The sequence below is a fragment of the Phascolarctos cinereus genome, unplaced genomic scaffold, assembly GCF_003287225.1.
Source record: "Phascolarctos cinereus isolate Bilbo 61053 unplaced genomic scaffold, phaCin_HiC Scaffold_5;HRSCAF=322, whole genome shotgun sequence".
NCBI classification, from domain to species: domain Eukaryota; kingdom Metazoa; phylum Chordata; class Mammalia; order Diprotodontia; family Phascolarctidae; genus Phascolarctos; species Phascolarctos cinereus.
Genome location: NW_027555958.1, coordinates 242,943,813 through 242,962,745, shown reverse-complemented (window position 1 = coordinate 242,962,745; position 18,933 = coordinate 242,943,813). Strand labels below are relative to the sequence as shown.

The following is an 18,933-nucleotide window of genomic DNA, read 5'->3' as shown; positions in this document are numbered from 1 at the left end:
CAACACTTATCGAGTGCTTAGTATGTGTGCATACTATGAACTGTGAAGGCAGCAAAAGGGGGGAGAGAGGGTGGTGTAGCAGAAAGAAACTGAGGCATGAGGTTTTAAGCCTGGCTCAAGCTACTTCCTACCTACCTGTCTGACCTTGAACAAGTCACTTTCCTATGGTGGACTTCAATTTTCCCCTTTAAAATGAGAGGGAGGCAAAGAGATCATAAAAATGAGAAAAGGACCCACATGTACAAAAATATTCATAGCAGCTCTTTTTGTGGTGGCAAAGAATTGGAAATTGAGGGAATGCCCATTAATTGGGAAATGGTTAACAAGTTGTGGTATATGAATGTAATGGAATACTATTTATTGTTCCGTAAGAAATGGTGAGCAAACAGACTTCAGAAAAACCTGGAAAGACTTGTATGGACTGATGCTGAGTGAAGTGAGCAGAACCAGGAGAACATTGTACACAGTAACAGCCACGTTTTGCGATGACTAACTTTGATAGACTTAGCCCTTCTCAGCAATGCAAGGATCTAAAACAACTCCAAAAGTTTCATGAAGGAAAATACTATCCATATCCAGAGAAAGAACTATGGAGTTTGAATGCAGATCGAAGCATACAATTTGCTCTTTTTTTCTTTCTGTTTTATTTTGTTTCTTCTTTCTTGTGGTTCCTCTTATTGGTTCTAATTCTTCTTTACGACATGACTAAAGTGAAAATGTGCTTAATAGGAATGTATATGTAGAGCCTATGTCAGATTGCACGCCATCTTGGGGAGGAAGGTTGGGAGGGAGGGGGAGAAAATTTAAAACTCAAAAGCTAGAAGCAGCTAGGTGGTGCAGTGGATAGAACTCCAGTCTTAAGAGTCAGGAGGTCCTGAGTTCAAATACGATCTCAGACACTTGACACTTACTAGCTATGTGACCCTGCGCAAGTCGCTTAACCCCGACTGCCTTACCAAAAATCAAAACAAAAAACTCAAAAGCTTATGGAAGCGAATGTTGAAAACTAAAAAAATTAATAAAAAGAAAATGAGGGGGAAGACTAGGAAGCCCCCTGTAGCTCTAAACATTTGCTTCCACTTATCAAGTTCAAGTCACCTACTGTGCTCCATCATACCTTTTGTTACTGCCTTTTAGTTTATGCATAGTTTGAATTCCTTTGAATTAAGATTTCATCATTGGCTGAGTCATGCAAAGATGTATCCTTTGTGACTGGCATTCTCCTTCCTGCACTGGGGGGAATGGGGAAGGGGGGTGGTACAAAGAGACAGCATTCGCAGAGCTCTCGAATTTAGAGCCCAGCAATCTGAGGTCATGTGGTGGAGACCAAAGGGGTAGGGCAGATATAGAGTATTCTTTTGGATGAATTAACCTAAAATATTGGTGGCACAGTGGATAGAGTACCAAGCCTGAATTCAAATCTGGCCTCAGACACTTCCTAGATGGGTGACTCTGGGCAAGTCACTTAACTCTGTTTGCCTCGGTTTCCTCAACTGTAAAATGAGCTGGTGAAGGAAATGGCAAACCACTCTAGTATCTTTGCCAAGAAAACCCCAAATGGGGTCATGAAGAGTCAGACACAGCTGAAACAACTGAACTACAACAAAATCAGCACTAGTTTTCTGGTGCAATCCAGGAGGGATCCCCACTCTCCAAAGTGGGAGCGCTGAGATTCCATGCTCCACTCCACCAGGGCTTTAAGATCTGGGAATTGGCTGAGATGCGGTTCAGTGCTACTTTACCCAAAATGACCCTTGTAGGAACCTATCTTTGGATTGTGTGCCAGTCCTGTTCCTGGATTACAGAGCTAATGGAGAACAGTGGAAAAACCACTGAAAAAGAATGAAAGTCAAGAGACTCGGGTTCTGGCTTTGCTACTGACAAGCTTTGTGATCTTGGGCACATCATTTCACTTCTCTGACCTCAGTTTCTTTCTCTGTAAAATGAGGAGGTTGGAATGGGTGATTTCTAAGGTCCCTTATGACTCAAAACTTTATATACCTCTGAGTTCTCAGCTAGGTTCAGGGCTTTGAAGCTGCGGGAAGAGGTAGATATTGGGAGTGGCGGTAGAGGGGGAGAGCTGGCTGTCGCATCTCCCTCCACCCTTTTCTCTCCTGTCTTTCAGTGCATGAGCAGAGGTTTGTCTCTGGCTGCAGCCCAGTGCCCAGCCCCAACCCCCAACCCCAGGCACCATGTCTGGCTCCTATGATGAGGCCACACCTTCAATGGAGGAGATCACAGACAGCTTCTGGGAGGTGAGATTTCCCCCCCCCTTCCCCAACCCTTCTTCTCACATACCCTTCCCTCCCAGATTCCAGTCCTACCTCTGCCTAACGTTCCACAGAAGGGGCCACAACCTTGGGGGGGCCCTGTGCCAGTCCTGTAGGACGAATGCTCAGCATCCTCCTGTCCATATTTCAGTAGCACCTGGGCCTGGATTCCCTCATTGCCCTGCCTTGGTATTATTTCTCTTCCTCCTCTTCCCATCCAACCCTCCACCCATCTTACTTCCTCCCTGCCCTCCTTCACAGCCGTTCTGGAGAATTTATTTGGCATATTATAGCCACAAGAGGGAGCAGGGTGACCATTTCAGAGAAGCTCCATCCACTCTCCTGTCTCCCCTGAGACCTCTCATGACCCACCAACCCAAATCAAACCTTTGTCCACCATTTTGTGTCTCTCTCATACCTTCCATCCTCTCTTCCTCCTCTTCTAGAAGCTTACTTACTATTTTAGATGCCCTTTCATCTGTTTTAGATGCCCTCTGCATTGTGGACTGCTTACTTGGGGGGCAGGGGAGTGAAGGGAGTGGTTATCAGGGTCCTTATTTACTTAGTAAGGAGTAATGGACAGCTAGGCAGCACAGTGGACAGAGCACCAGGCCTGGAGTCAGAAAGACCTGAGTTCAAATCTGGCCTCAGACACTCACTAGCTGTGAGACCCTGGGCAAGTCACTTAGCCCAGTTTGCCTCAGCTTCCTCATCTGCAAAATGAGCTGGAGAAGGAAATGGCAAACTGCTCCACTTTATTTGCCAAGAAAACCCCAAATGTGGTAACAAAGAGTCAGATATAACTGAAAACAACTGAATAACAGCAACCAAAGTTAAAAGGAGTAATAATTCGTGAGGGAACCACCTCACAGCGTTGTTGTGAAGAAAGACCTTTGTAAATATGAAAACATTATAAGAATGAGTCATGATAGTGATGATGATGGTGAAGAGAGTGAGGATGATGATGGTGGTGATGGTGATGAGGAGGATGGTGATGAGGAGGAGGATGGTGATGGTGATGATGAGGATAATGAGAGTGATGATGGTAGTGATGAAAGTGAGGATGATGAGGGTGATGATGGTAGTGATGGTGATGAGAGTGAGGATGATGATGGTGGTGATGGTGATGATGATAATGAGGAGGAGGAGGAGGGTGGTGATGATGATGGTGAGGGTGATGAGGGTGATGATGGTGGTGATGATGAGGAGGATGAGGAAGGATGGTGATAATGGTGGTGAGGATAATGAGGGTGATAATGGTGATGGTGGTGATGAAAGTGAGGATGATGAGGGTGATGATGGTGGTGATGGTGATGAGGAGGATGGTGATGAGGAGGATGGTGATGAGGAGGAGGATGGTGATGGCGATGGTGAGGGTGATGAGGGTGATGGTGATGATGATGATGTTGATGATGGTGATGGCAGCAGCTGTGGTACAATGGTCAGAGAGGTGGCCTCAGAGGTCCAGAAGACCAGGATTCAAGTTCTGCTTCTGATGTACACTGGCTGTGTGACTGTAGCCAAAATATTTACCTCTCAGCACCCTAGACAACTCTCCAAGAGCACATGTTGCAGGAAAGTAGAGGTAGTTTCCTTCCTGGGAGTTCCCTAAATCAATGAAATCACAGGTCTAAGCCCTATCCCCTATTATTGAGTAATTAATAAAAGGTAAATAGAGCTTTTCTTAAATTTTAGTCCGGGGTGTGGTTCAGGATTTCTTTTTCAGGCCTGTATTTCTTTGCTTCTAATGTTCTAATCCTAATCTTCTAACTCCCTGTCTCCCTTACTTCCTGTCCCTTATGCCATCCTTACTAGTTGTTTGACTCTGGGCAGGTTACCCTCTCTGAACCTCAGTTGGCATATCTGTAAAATGGAGAGATTAATGCTCTCATTACTTACCTCGCCAGGTGGGTGTGAAGAAAGCATTTTGTAAACCTAAAGGTGCTATATTTGTGTGAGCTATCCTATCTTTCACCTGTCCTTCTGCTTGTTTTTTTTTTTAAATTTCTCTGCTACTCTCTCCCCTCATCTCTCTCCTGTCCTCAGCCTGCCTCTCTGTGACTCTCTCTGCCTCTTCCCTCTTCCATCTTTCTCCATATAGACAACATATCAGTTTCTTTTTTCTTGCTCCTCTGTTCTCAACTTTTCTCCCACCCCTTCTACAACCTGCTTGGGGCTCATCTACTTCCCTTCCCTCTACGTTTGGCAGGTGGTGGGAAATATGGGAGCTAGGGTGTGGTGGACCAGACTGGAATGTGGGATGAGGTGGGGGACAGGATGGTTTCTGCTGGGTCATCTGCCTCAGTAGTGCCAGTCCTTCCTTGCTCAGGATGGGCCCCTGTGGGACACAACAGGATATGATTGGGGTGGAAGTTGTTTGTGAGGGAGGCTCTTCCAACGGTTATGATCACAATGATTTGGGGGAGGGTGGTTAGGCTGTTGCTCTTGGAGGATGATTAGGAAAATCATTCTCGATCTCTATGGCTAGGCTGTCGTTAGTGGTGAGGCCCAGAGAGGTCCCACTTGAAGGGTAGCAACAGCCAGGGTAGCAACAGCCAGGGTAGCTGGGGAGTGGGGCTGCCCATTTGTCCTTGGGGTTCCTCCAGGTGGGAAACTACAAGCGGACGGTAAAGCGGATCGATGATGGTCACCGGCTCTGCAATGACCTCATGAGCTGCCTTCATGAGCGAGCCAAGATCGAGAAGGCCTACGCCCAGCAGCTCACAGACTGGGCCAAGCGCTGGCGCCAGCTCCTCGAGAAAGGTGCCCTCGTGCTCTCCCCCACACCATCCCACCCCCAAACTGGCAAACAGCAGTTATGGCCCCCTCCCATGCTCAGGGGAGGAACATAAGCAGGGGGACCTAGCCCTGGCCACCCCTCACTCACAAAAGGCAAACAGGCCCTGTTAAAACCATCTGGGTAATGGTGGTCCTTCTATCTATTGGAGGCTGTGCCTGAGGAGGGGAGGGAGATCGTGGGAGGCCCTCCTGGCCACATCTGGGTCCCACCCTGACCTCAGGTTCATTTTAGTCATTCAGTAATTCAACAAGAGTGGCACAGAGGAAAGAGCCCTGAGTTTAGAGTCAGAGAGCCTGGGTCCAAGTGCTAGCTCTGCTCCTTACTATCTAAGTGACCTTGGGTAAGTCATTTCCCTCACAGTCTCAATTTTCCCTTTTTGTAAAATGAAGGGATTGGGCAAGATGAAGGCTAAGTTCCCTTTCAACTCTAGATCATATGACCCTCTAACTATTTACTAGGCAGGTCCTTTACCCCTCTGACCCTCAGTTTCCTCAGCTGTAAAATGGGGGTAATAGCACTTAACTTTATGGGATTATACATCTGTACTCTGTACATGTGGGAAAGTATTTTGTAAACATGAAAGCACTATGGGAATTGAAACTATTATTATTACTTAGCACCAGCTGTGTGCCCAGGCCTGTGCTAGACAGGCAGAGGTTGTGTCTCAGCTCACCAAGTCTGTGGACATCATTGAGAAGAGGCCGGCTATGCTGAATGAAAGGATACAGGCAGCAGAGGCACCTTCTGCTGAGGATGAGAGGCAGCCTGAAGAGCTTCAAGGAAATGCTGCCAGAAATTAGAGATGTCTTCCCTGTGGGCCAGACAGAAGTGCTGGGGGTGGGATTGGGGCTGGGGGAACTGTTGTCTATGAAGCGACAACTCTGAGGCCAGCACTTCACAAATATTATCTCATTTGGTTCTCACAGCACTCGGGAGGTGAGTGCTGTTACTGTCATCTCCATTTTACAGTTAATGAAACTGAGGCACATAGAGATTACATGATTTGCCCAGGGTCACATAGCTGGTGTCTGAGGCTGGATTTGAACTCAGGTTTTCCTGACTCCAGGACCAGTGTATAGGATTTGGTTCTTACTTTTAAGGATCTTGCAGCAGAGTGGGGAGATAATGCACGCACGCACGCACACATGAATGCATACAAGCACACAAACCGGTGACTAGTATGAGAAGTCATAGTCTAGGCAGGAAGAGCTCTTGGGAGTTGGGAGGAGAGGGAGAGAGGTGAGGAAAGGCTTCCTAGAGGAAACAGGATTAAAGGAGGCAGCTTGGCACTGTGGAAGCCATGCACTGACTGCCGAGTCAGAGGACTTGTGTTCAAATCCCACCCCTGACACTCACTTTCTGCGTGACCTTTGGCAAAGTACTTTACCTCTGAGAGCCGCTGTGAAAGTAGGGGATGGGTTGACCAGCGAGCATCAGAGGTCCTTCCTAGCTCATATTCCTATGACTTGGGCCTTAATGGATGGCCAAGAAGAAGGTCTTGAGATAGGCATTAGGAGAAACTCTTCTGAGGTGGAGACTGTGGGGTTGTGATATAGCAGTAAATATACTGTGTTTGCAGACAGAGCACTTAGATTTAAAGCCCTAGTTTTGCTACTTCTCTGTTTTTATGACCTTAGACAAGTCTTGTCGCCTTTCTGGGCCTCAGTTTCCTCATCTATAAAATGAGGGACTCAGATGTGGTGATTTCTAAAGTGTCCCCTTTTTACTTCAAATCCTGTGACCATATAACCTGGGTAGGATTCAGAAAAGCAGGAAGATGCGTCTGCTGGCACAGAACACACAGTAGAAAGAGAACTAAATCTAATGTTAGAGGATCTAGGTTCAAATTCTGCCTCTGACACTTATCTTTGTGACTTTCAAAAAAAATTATATATATTTATTTTCAATTAACCTATGTGACTTTGAATAAATCACTTGACCTCTCTGGCCCCCCATTTCTGCATCTATAAGGTGAAGAAGTTGGTCTAGCTGTCCTCTGAAGTCTCTTCCAGTTCTAAATTTACGTCTGATGACTCTATATCTATCCCCGCTAAATTCGATCTCATTAGATTTGACCCAAAGCTCTAGCCTGTTGACCTACACCTCCGCCTAGCATGGTGCCTGGCACATTGAAGGTGCTTTTGTTCAGTTGAATTGAACTCAGGAAACCCCAGGATGCAGCACAAGTCAGATATGAGCATTCCTTAGGTTCCCTGCCCAGACTTGGGTTCTGGGTAGAGCAGGGAGAGGGGGAGCGGAAGAGGGAGGGTTGCTCTCCTTCAGTCATGTACAGGTGTCAGAGGCAGGCAGGCACCTGCTGTGTCTCACCCAGCTCACGCCCAGGCTTCGGTTCTCTCCCTGCAGGCCCACAGTATGGCAGCCTGGAGCGTGCGTGGGGTGCCATCATGACGGAGGCTGACAAGGTAAGTGAGCTGCATCAGGACGTGAAGAACAGTCTGGTCAATGATGACCTGGAGAAGGTGAAGAACTGGCAGAAGGATGCCTACCACAAGCAGATCATGGGCGGCTTCAAGGAGACGAAGGAGGCTGAGGATGGCTTCCGGAAAGCACAGAAACCCTGGGCCAAGAAGATGAAAGAGGTACCCACAGCGAGGTGGGGAAAGGGGTCTAGGGGGAAGGGTGTGAGATTCCTTGTGGGTAAAAGCAACAGGAAACCTAGAGAGAGGCAGCATGTAGTAGCAGATAGAGCACTGGCCCTGGAGTCATGATGACCTGGGTTCAAATCCCCCCTCAGACACCTACTAGCTGTTATAACCTTGGACAAGTTACTTGCCCTCTATCTGCCTTAGTTTCCTCATCCATAAAATTAGGGAATTGGACTCCATGGCCTCTAAGATCCCTTCCAGCTCTTAAGTCTATGATGCTATTGGAATCAACAGGGAGGTATTCCTGGCCAAAGGATACTTTTTTCTAGATGGATGGTGTCCATTGGGTCACTGCCTTGTCAATGAGGAAAGAAGGGGCCCTGTACTTATTCAGTTAGTCATTCAGTAACTGGTAATTAAACCCCCACTATTGCAAGGCCTTGGGCTAGACACCGGGGATACAACTCACCTCACCTCTTCTAGCCTCAGTTTCTCCGTCTGTAAAATGAGGGTAGTAATAGTCCCTGCCTCCCTGCTTTACTAACCTTAAGGCATTATATAAATGCTGGCTATTAACTTCCCCATCTCTGAAAGCTGGAGGCAGCAAAGAAGGCCTACCACTTGGCCTGCAAAGAGGAGAAGCTGGCAGTGACCCGGGAGGCTAACAGCAAGGCAGAGCAGTCAGTCACCCCGGAACAGCAGAAGAAACTCCAGGACAAAGTGGACAAGTGCAAGCAGGATGTACAGAAGGTCTGGGTCTGCAGCTGGGAAGGGGAGGGGAGGATGTGGAAGGGCATGCCTGCAGATTATGGAGTGGGGGTGGGGGCACTGGGGGCAGTGGCTACCACAGGCTCCAGCATGGGGAGGGTGGATGCAGGCATGTGCTGGAGCCAACTCATACTGGCTCCCTGGAGATGATTGTTAAATTTGCTACATTTTCATTGTGAGCACTTAAATTTTAGAAATCAGCAAAGGTGTAATCCAAGGCTTGATATTTCATAAGTCCAGAAATGTGAAAGTGAAGATGTTAATAATGCAGATTAAACTCAAAACTGTGTCAAGCTCTCTCTCTCTCTCTCTCTCTCTCTCTCTCTCTCTCTCTCTCTCTCTCTCTCTCTCTTTTTAAATTGAGAGCTGCTGTTAAACATTTATGAGCCTAGCCCCTGGATAGGGGTAGTGGGGGTGGGGGTGGAAGGGAAGATCCTAAAGGTCCTCAGGCTTCAGCGTGCCCCTCCTCCCTCCCTCCCTTCCTTCCCTCCTTCCTCTCTCCCTCCCTCTTTTCCTTCCCTCCTTCCTCCCTCTCTCCCTCCCTCCTTTTCGTTCCTTCTTTTCCTTCCTCCCTCCCTCCTTCCTTTCCCTCCTTCCTTCCCCCCTCCCTCCCTTCCTTCCTTCCTTCTCTCCCTCCTCCTTCCTTCCTTCCTTCCTTCCTCCCTCCCTTTCCTTCCTTCCTTCCTTCCTTCCTCCTTCCCTTTCCTTCCTTCCTTCCTTCCTTCCTTTCTTCCTTCCTCTCTCCCTTCCTCTTTTCCTTCCTTCCTTCCTCCCTCTCTCCCTCCCTCCTTTTCGTTCCTTCTTTTCCTTCCTCCCTCCCTCCTTCCTTCCTCCCTCCTTTCTTCCTTCCCTCCTTCCTTCCTCCTTCCTCCTCCTTCCTTCCTTCCTCCTTCCTTCCTTTCCTTCCTTCCTTCCTCTCTCCTTTCTTCCTCCCTTCTTTCCTTCCTTCCTTCCTTCCTTCCCTCTTTTCCTTCCTTTCTTCCTCCCTCCCTCTCTCCCTCCCTACATTCCTTCCTTCCTCAACAGACCCAAGAGAAATATGAGAAGGTGCTGGATGAGATTGGCAAGTCAACACCCCAGTACATGGAAGGCATGGAGCAGATATTCGAGCAATGCCAGCAGTTCGAGGAGAAGAGGCTGGTTTTCCTGAAGGAGGTGCTCTTGGATATAAAGCGTCACCTCAACTTGGCGGAGAACAGCAGGTACCTGTGCTGGGCATGGGGGGGAGGGGCTAAGACCCTAGGATAACAGGACTCAGGGCAGAAGAGCTCATCTCCTGTCCAGTCTAACCGCCTTGCTTTGTGCCTGAATCGATCCTCAAGCACTGATTTAGGGCTTACTGTGGGCTAGACACTGCGCTAGAGACATCAGGACAAAAATGGAAGAGTCCCTGTCCTCAAGGAGTTTACGTTTTACTATCAGGATAAATGTTCACAGATAAGTAAATACGGAGTATAGGCAAAATAAATACGCATTGATGGGGAGGGGAGGTACTAACAACACAGTGGGCTCAGGAAAGTCTCCTTGAAGTGCCCTTGAACTGAGCCTTGAAGGGAAGGTGACTAGGAGGAGTAAACCTCCCTCCCCACCTCCCGCCCTCTTCTCCCCTCCCCTGGCCCGGCCCCCACCCCGCCTCTGCCCAGGGAACCGCCTGTGCAGGGAGACAGAGGTGGAATTCAGGGAACTGCGTGAGGGTCCGTTTGGTGACAGCATGGACCACATGTGGAGGGGTCACGGGCCACGAGCCTGGAAAGACAAGCTGGAGCCAGACTGGAAAGGAAAGCAGTCTCTGTTTTCTCTTAAGAGGTACTAGGGAGTCACGGGAGCTTTTTGAGCAGTTGGAGTGATGAGGTCTCGGCTGGCAGCCCAGACACATTTGAGATTGTTGCCCTAAGGGGCTTGAGAGCTCAGCCGGCCCAGCTGTGACATGGGAAGAGTGCAACACTGCCTTTAACATGCTCCAAGCTTCTCACATATATATACAGATGTTCAGTCATTCTCAGTTCTGTTTGACTCCTTCGGGACCCCATTTGGGACTTTCGTGTCAAAAATACTGGAGCTGGTTTGCCATTTCCTTCTCCAGTTCATTTTGCAGATGAGAAAACTAAGGCAAACAGGTGAAGTGACTTGCCCAAGGTCACACAGCTAGCCAGATTTGAACTCAGGTCTTCCTTACTCCAGGTCCAGCACTCTATCCACTGTGCCACCTAGCCACTTTTTTCCTGGTACATAGTAGCTACTTAAATATTTATTCACCCACTGACTGACAGACATTATCTCATTCAATCTTTACAACAACCTAGTGAGGTAGGTGCTACAAGTATTATTATTACCATTTTGCTTATGAGGAAACTGAGGGTCAGAGAGAATCATTTAAACTTGCTCTTGGTCCTAGAGCTATAATGCGTTAGAGGTAGCATTTGAACCCAGGCCTTTCAAGTCTCCAAGCCTATCTGCTATACCATGATGTCTCTCTAATACTACAATTTGACAGAGTGGGAGGAGAAAGAAGGAAGAGGCTCTGGACTCCATTGCCACCATTGCATGGTCACTTTGTACCAGCTTTAGGTAGGCACATTCAGTGTGCCCATGCTATGTGGTAGGTAGCCTTGGGGCTGATCTGAAGTGCTCTCAGAAGAATCTTGATGACCTCCAGAATGGTGGCCTGAGCTGGATCCTGGTATGGTCTGGTTTCTCCACCTGAACTTAAGGCAGAGACTTGAATGACCACCCCCGATTTCTCCCTTGCCCAGTTACATCAATGTGTACCGTGAGCTGGAGCAGACGATCCGGGGGGCCGATGCCCAGGAAGACCTCAAGTGGTTCCGAAGCTCCAGTGGGCCCGGAATGCCCATGAATTGGCCTCAGTTTGAGGTCAGTGTCCTGCCTTTGTGGTGTGTGGAGGCGGACTTGGGGCTGGTGAAAAAGAGGCAGGGAGAGCCAGGAGGAGGGAGTCACATGGAGGGGGCAGGGAGCAACCTCACAGATACCCATACCCCATACTGACACTAGGAGTGGAACCCAGACCTCACCATCACCAGGAAGGAGAAACTGCCCAAGAAGAACGAGGGCGTGACCCTGACCAATGCCTCGGGTGTGACAGAGTCTATGGCCCAGGCTGGGGACCGTGGCAGGTGAGTACCAGGTGGGCATACCTTCTCTCCCCCGCCTCTGAAGTTGGTCCTTCACTGGAGCTTGCTTGTTGCCCAGAGATGTGCCCAAGCATTGGGCTTGCAGGGTCTGTTAGTAAATTATTATAATTCTAGCAGGTGTAGATTAGATTAAATAGTCTTGGAAGTCCCTTATAACTGAAATTCTAGGCCTTTAACAATAACAATGACATCACCTTTCATATTCCTAAAGCACTTAAAAAATGTTTCCCCATTGTCTTTTTTTGTTATTCCTGGCAGCCTAGTTCTATAGACAGAGCAGGGAAGATTTCATGTGCCCCTTGCTTTGTGCACTGATAACATTTTGATAGAAGATGCTTAAATTGAATCTTATTTGGAATGTATTGGGGAAGAGACACTATTTAAGGAAATCTATAAAAGATCCTTTGCAATGCAAATAATTAGATACCCTCTTTCCTGGGATTGCTTAAAATGAAGCCTGCCTGTAGCTCCATTTTACAGATGGGGAAATTGAGGCACAAACTTTTTCTTTCCCCCCCAAGGAAGAAGGATCAGGATCACTTGCTTAGGGTGACTCAGCTAGTCAGAAGAGAAGCTGGGATTTGAATCCAGGTGTCTTGACTCTGAACCACTGTAGAGCAGTCTCCTCTTCCTGATCCCATCTTCTAACACTTTCCATCATTTAAAGAAGTTTAGAGCAGGGTCTTTGAAAGGCTGCCGTATGAAAGAGAGAGGGCAGAAGCCAGGAGCAGGTAGATGCCATTTGCAAAGGCGAAAATTTAGGCTTGATGTCAGGAAAAATTTCTTGATCAATGGAGCTGCTCCAAAGTAGAATGGGCTGCCTTACGTGGTGATGAGCTGCCCTTCATTTTTTTTTTAGCTAGCATTTATATAGCACTTTACAAGTGCTTTACTAATATTATCTCTTTTGATCCTCACGACAACCCTGGGAGATGTATTCTATTATTATCCCCATTTTACAGATGAGGGAAATTGGGCTAAACGGAGGCTTAGTGGCTTGCCCAGGAACACACAGCTGATAAGTGTCTAAGGCAGGATTTGAACTCAGGTTTCTCTCCCTCTAGAACCTGTTCCAGCTGAAGTTGGGTGACCAGCTGTGGGGTTTATTATAGTAGAGAATCCTTTGGTGTCTGGGTTAGCCTAGATTATCAGATGACCTCATAGTCTCTTTCAGCCCTAAAATTCTGTGATTCTGTGATTTGTGCTGGGGGAGGGTGAAAAACCCCTTGAGGACAAGGCCAATGATGATCTCCATCCCCCTTCCCCTGTCCCCCTCCACTCAGCGTCAGCAGCTATGACCGAGGCCAGCCATATGCCGCTGAATGGTCTGATGATGAGAGTGGAAATCCCTTCGGGGCGGGTGAGGCCAACGGGGGTGCCAACCCCTTTGAGGATGATGCCAAGGGGGTGCGTGTTCGGGCACTCTATGATTATGATGGTCAGGAGCAGGATGAGCTCAGCTTCAAAGCAGGTTTGACCTGGGGGGCCTGGGAGGGTGGTGGTGAGGGGGTACAGGGCATGGGTGAGCAAGGAGTAGAGTTTCTGTCCAGGGATTAGATGACAAGTATAACTAAGATGACATAAGAATATTAGATGACATGAAGAACTAAAAAAGTCGGGGACATGGGGGCAGCTGGGAGAGGACAGGCATTGGGCAGTTGTGAGAAGGCAGCAGGGAGTATTGAGGGTGCGACTCAACAAAAGTTTCACAAAGAGGGGATAGATGTAGATATGGTAGCAGACTACAAGAGTAAAGGTATATGGGACCTGAAAGGCAAGGGCTCAGGGGATAGAGATTGGAATGAGGAACATGGAATTGTGGACTATTGGGAGCCTGGCAGAGAAGGATTCCAGGCAGTATATAAGGTAGAATTATGGGTCCTCATTTCCAGAATCTTGGGGATGCATACTCAAACTGCATTCCGTTCTTCCCCAACCACTAACCCCTGTGTCATGGTATGTCCCTCCAGGAGATGAACTTACCAAACTGGGAGAAGAAGATGAACAGGGTTGGTGCCGAGGTCGTCTGGACAGCGGACAACTTGGCCTCTATCCCGCCAACTATGTGGAGTCCATCTAACTGTCTCTCCCCATCCCCCATCAGCCCACCTCATGCCTTTCCCCTCTGTCCCTCCCAGTCTCCCTTCTCCTGCCATCTATACCCTTCATCCCTTGCCGACCCTTTTCCGTCTTCCATCCTCTCCGATCCACCCTCTTCCACAGTCAACCCGTTCCTCCTCCTGCCCCAGCTCCATAGAGTTCCAGACATATTTTCCAATCAAGCTTTTATTTTTTTAAAAGTCGTCTTGGGAAGAAAAAAAATAGAAAAACAAAGAAAAACAAAGAAAAAACAGAAATAAGCATTCGAAATAGTACCATAGAGTGGGGGCAGGGAAGGGGTAGGGTTGGGGAAGTAATCCTCCCGCAGGTGAGGGGCCACAGCCTCAGCCAGCAATGTTGGCAAGGGCTCTTGGTCTTCGGATCTCACCAAAGAGGGCTGTCTCTCTGTGCCCTTCAGAAGTATCCTAAGACCCCCTCCTCCAGAATCCCTGACTCCCATCCACTCTGCTTAGGCTGGCTCACAGAATGTCAGAGGTGGAAGGGACCTTACAGACTGTCCAGTCTAGCCCCCCTCATTTTATAGAGGAGGAAACTGAAGCCTGGAAAGGGGAGATGACTGGTCTAAGGTCACATCGCAGGGTAGCAGTAGACAAGAGCTCAGGACTCCTGACTCCTCAATCCAATGCTTTTTCCACTACACCACACTGATCTCTAAGGACTCTTGTTCCCACAGGTTTCTCCCTACCCCTCCTCAAGGATCTCTCTCTCTCTCTCTCTCTCTCTCTCTCTCTCTCTCTCTCTCTCTCTCTCTCCCTCTCTCTCTCTCTCTCTCTCTCTCTCTCTCTCTCTGTCACCTCTCTCTCTTTCTCTCTCTCTCTGTCACCTCTCTCTGTCCTATTTTTTCTTCCACGAGAGGACAGCCCATCCCTCCATCTCTCACATGTGTTCCAGAGGACCAGAGGACTTCTGTCTGAGGGAGGGTGAGGTCTTTCAGTCTCCAAGTCTTCCATTGAGCTTTCTGATGTCTTCCTATTCTCACATATCCTTTTCTTATGCTATTCCATCCCCTCTAGAAAAAGTGGGGAAGAAGGAGATGCAGGTGAAAGGACTGTGAGGAGCAGGATGGATCCCTTCCCTCCAAACTGGGGTAGATGGGAGGTAGTAGCTCCCACAAAGTAGTTTTGGGGGCCTAAAGGTGCAGGCACTCCCAGAAATGAGAGATGGGGAGGTAAGGATGCCCTGAGCATCTCCTGATCTTGGCTCACCCTGATCTAGGGCCCTGGGGGACAGAGGGCGTAGCCTTCTCCTTCCTGAGTTGCTGGGCTCAGCCCCATGTGTCACAGGAGATGGGTTGTGGGTGCAGGGTTGTAGCAGTGAGACCATTCCTGCTCACCCTTTGTCCCATCCCTAAGCCTGGATTAGGGGAGCTAAGCGTGAGTCCCAGCTTGGGTGGATGGCCTTTCCCAGAAGTTCATACTTTTAGCATCACTGTCTGGTGAGGAAGGGACAGTAATGGCCTCAGGGCAGCCATCTTACCCTAGTCATGGTTGCTGACCTGGATGGAAGGGGTTATCCCTCCAAATATACCCACACATGGATACCTCACCACACACGTAAATGCTAGATGGCTTCTAAGACCCCAAAGTTCTAAAGAGGTCTAGCACCTTGCAGACAAAATCAGCAACAGTAGCAACTACTTTGTCACAGAGGATGCAGGAAGGCAACATTTAATCATGTTTGACATTCAGAACCCAAGTAGGTAGGCCCCTGCCTCTTCCACTCTCTATTTCTAGATAGACCATGTGGACCCCATTTTCCCTCTCCACTTCTGCGTATCTTATCCTTCCCTTTCCCCTTTCTGGCCTGGAGTAGGCACTGTAGATACTCTGTCCCTAAAAGCCTGAGTGAGATTGTGATTGGGAAACAGCCTTTGAAACCTTGGGTCTGTGGGGCTACTGGCAAGGGAGAAGGGGAGGGATTCCCATGGGAGGGGCAACGATGTTGTTCCTCTTAGCTCGCTCTACCTCCATTCAGAATCCTAGGGCTACTCTCTTTTTACCCTCTCCCCTCTTCCTCAAGAGAGTTACTCCTAGAAACTTAGGTCACTCCCCCCTCCCCCAACCTGACCCTCTACTGGACAGGACTCCATGTGACTCCCAATACATTTAGGAGGAAGAATGGACAGGGAAAAAGCAGCCTTTGTTCTCTAGAAGGTGGAAGCCTTGACACTTTAGCAAGATGGCTACTGCCTTAGATGACACAGTAGTCTGATCTCCCTGGGGTCTTCTTTTCTCCTTGATTCCTTCATCTTCATCTTGTCAGGGAGGCAGCGAGCTTGTTTCCACTCCCCTTCTCTCCCCACCTCTTTAGTCTAGGCAAGCTTGGACCATGGCCAGGTGAGCTTAGGAGGTTTGAGGTAGAAGGCTGGTAGTCCCTACAGACAAGGATGAAAGAATTTTCTGCCAAAATGGAAGGCAAGAGATACTAAAGATGAAGGATTTGAGATCTTTGCCTCCTCCTGTCTGGGCAGCTACAGAGGTGCTTGGGAGATTAACTCCATTCAAGAAAAAGGCCAGCAGGCCTGGAATAGGATGAGTGAAGTCTCCACAGGGCCTTCCCTGCCTCCATCCAGACCAACCTCTTGCTACTGGAGTGCATCTGGGTCTAGTAGTAGGGAGTAGTGGTAGCGAAGGGTGTCCTGGTGACCCACAAAACTGTAGGGTCCCGTAGTTGGGTCTCCCTGGGAAGCTGATGCCAATGGATGGTCATGAAATACCAGGTGAGACCTGATCTTAGCAGCTCTCCATCCCAGCCCTTGGAAATATTCAATCCTCCTCCACCTCCTAGAGCATGCTAAACAGAGGCCAATTCTAGCAGCATCAAGATCCTTTATTTTTTAATCTGATTGCCCCTCCCCCCTTTATTGCTGCTGAAGCCAAAGGAAGACTGAGCCAGTGGGAGCGGTGGAAGTGGAATTCGAAGCTTAGGACCATGGAGAGAAACCCCTTACTCAGCCAGGGTCACAAAGAACCCCCCGAAAAAAATTCTTGGGTATTTTCTTTTTTTTTGCCTCCAGATGCCTTGACTTTATCATTTTCCTAGAATCTAACCCGAGGCTTTAACTCTCAGATTCTTCGGAGCCCTTGATGAGTGGGGCTGGATCTGATCTCTCCCTATGATCCAAGGCAGCCACCCCCTAGGTGCACTGCCCCCTCCCCAGCCTTTAGCCACACCAACAAATCTTCCCACTCCTTCTCTCCCCACCACTGATGCAGCTTTAGACTTCCACTCTGATTTGAGATGGTCCCCTGTAAAACTCAAAGCCTTGTTGCAGGAAGCTTCCAATCAACGTTGTACACACTCCCCATCTTCACCCCATCTGGATAGGCAGAAAGGGTCCAGGAATCCACCTATCTCCCAGGGTTGTTATGAGGATCAAATGAGACAGTCATCGCAAAGCACTTAACACAGTGTCTGGCACTGTAAATGATATATAAATGTTAACTATTATAATCCGGCTCCTGATCCCAGAAGCAAGTCTCTCTTGGTTATTCCTAAAGCTAGTTAGGATAGTGGGACTCTGCCTCTTATTTTCTCCTCTCCTCACTTCCCCATGCCCGTCCTCACGGAAATGATAGGACACCTATGCATCTTAGGATGTGGGTGCCATTCTTAGTGACAGGTCCAGAGGCATCTCTGTAGTTATGGAAGGGAGGGGCTTGCTGCTTTACCCAATCTCTAAGTCTCCCTTCTTTTCTTTTTGCACTGGACTCCAACCTAGCCATGCCTTCCTTCTTGCCCAAGGAATTGTTCTGGGGCCTCCAACTCTTCTGACTGCTGAGAAGTCCCTATCCCCATACTCTGTCCCAGGAGCATTTCCACATCAGCCTTCTCCGGCTCTTCTGGGACTTTGGGGCTGGCCTCTACCTTGACTTACCCAATCTGAAGGGGCATCTACAAGGGAATGTGAGAAGGCCAGTGGTGATGGCCCCATAATATACACACACATACAGCCTCACTCCTCCGTTGTGGTCCATCCCCACTCCCACCCCACAATACACACACACATTCAAACAAATACATGCATACACATACATACACACATACATACATATATATATATATATATTTATATACTGTGATTGACTGGATAAAAACCAGAAACCTGTTGCTGTCTCTTGGACTTTATCTTAATTTGAATATCCTCTACTCCTGGGGTCCGAGAAACCTCCTGAGATTTTCTTTCAGAGTCTGGTTACCATGATGGGGCAGGTCCACAGAGAGAAAAAGTGGTGCTGTAGAAAAGGTGCTGGCCCAGGGATTCAGCAAATTCTAGTTCTTGTCTCATTTCCTGCTGAGAACTTGCTCAGTATCCTCAGGCAAGTGGCTTCTCTGGACATCAGGTTCCTGTCCTGTAAGAGGAGGGGGTTGGCCTGGTTGGTCCCTTCCAGCTTTACCATCCTATCATCTCGAGGACCAGCAGAGACTGGATGACCTCTCATGGAAGAGGGCATTGGAAACAAGACACGCCAATGAGGAGGTCAGACTTAGTGGGCACCTGACAGCTGTGTCCAGATGTCTAAAGAGGTGTCATTCGGAAGAGGGATTAGAACAAGGGAGAAATGAGGAATAATACATAGAAGTTGAAGAGAGATTGTTTTTAGTTCAATAAAAGGAAAAACCACTCATCAATGAGATGTGCCCTGTAGAGGAATTGAGATGCTGAAGGAGGTAGTGAGGTCCCTTCCACTGAATGTGTTCAGGAAGAAGTCAGATGACCTCTTATGGAGAATATCATGGTGGGGTGGGGGTGGGGGAGAGGGATGCAGTTATTCATGCAGGAATAGAACAAGAAGGTCCCTAATAACTCTGAGATTCGTTCTGAGGTTACCAGGGACTGAAGGTATTTGGAAAAGGTTTCATGGAGGAAATAGAGGGACAGAGAGGTCAAGACCTGGGCACAGACAAGGCCAGGGATGGGGGCTGTGAGGTAGAGGTTTGGTAGGCTGACTTCCCAAGGCCTGGTGACTGCCCTTGCATTGCTGCAACCTTGTTCACTGGGCTCCTGAGCTCCCTAGCCTACCAGCAATGACTTTGGGGACTTCTTGGCCACCCCACTTACTCCACCACCTCCCTTTGCTGCCCAGTTCCCAATACCTATCCCCAGGCTCTTCCCTTAACTCCCCGTTCCTCCCATCCCAACTCAAGCAGAACGATCCCCAGGAAAGGGCCAGGGGCAAATCTATAACTACACCATGCATGAGGGATAAAGAGAC

General features: G+C 48.5%; 1 protein-coding gene across 3 annotated transcripts in view; it reads left to right on the top strand.

Moving 5' to 3' along the window:
* PACSIN1 (protein kinase C and casein kinase substrate in neurons 1) overlaps positions 1–18,444 on the top strand; it is a 108,024-nt gene extending 89,580 nt beyond the window's left edge. For all 3 annotated transcript variants that reach the window (XM_020999540.2, XM_020999541.2, XM_020999542.2), the window contains exons 2-10: positions 2,126–2,255; positions 4,877–5,033; positions 7,435–7,670; positions 8,271–8,426; positions 9,471–9,646; positions 11,198–11,318; positions 11,457–11,578; positions 12,880–13,067; positions 13,567–18,444. In XM_020999540.2, the coding sequence (XP_020855199.1) occupies positions 2,193–2,255; positions 4,877–5,033; positions 7,435–7,670; positions 8,271–8,426; positions 9,471–9,646; positions 11,198–11,318; positions 11,457–11,578; positions 12,880–13,067; positions 13,567–13,676 (1,329 nt within the window). In that variant the 5' untranslated portion in view covers positions 2,126–2,192 and the 3' untranslated portion in view covers positions 13,677–18,444. The remainder of the gene's footprint in view (positions 1–2,125; positions 2,256–4,876; positions 5,034–7,434; positions 7,671–8,270; positions 8,427–9,470; positions 9,647–11,197; positions 11,319–11,456; positions 11,579–12,879; positions 13,068–13,566) is intronic.
* Positions 18,445–18,933: the final 489 nt, after the last annotated feature.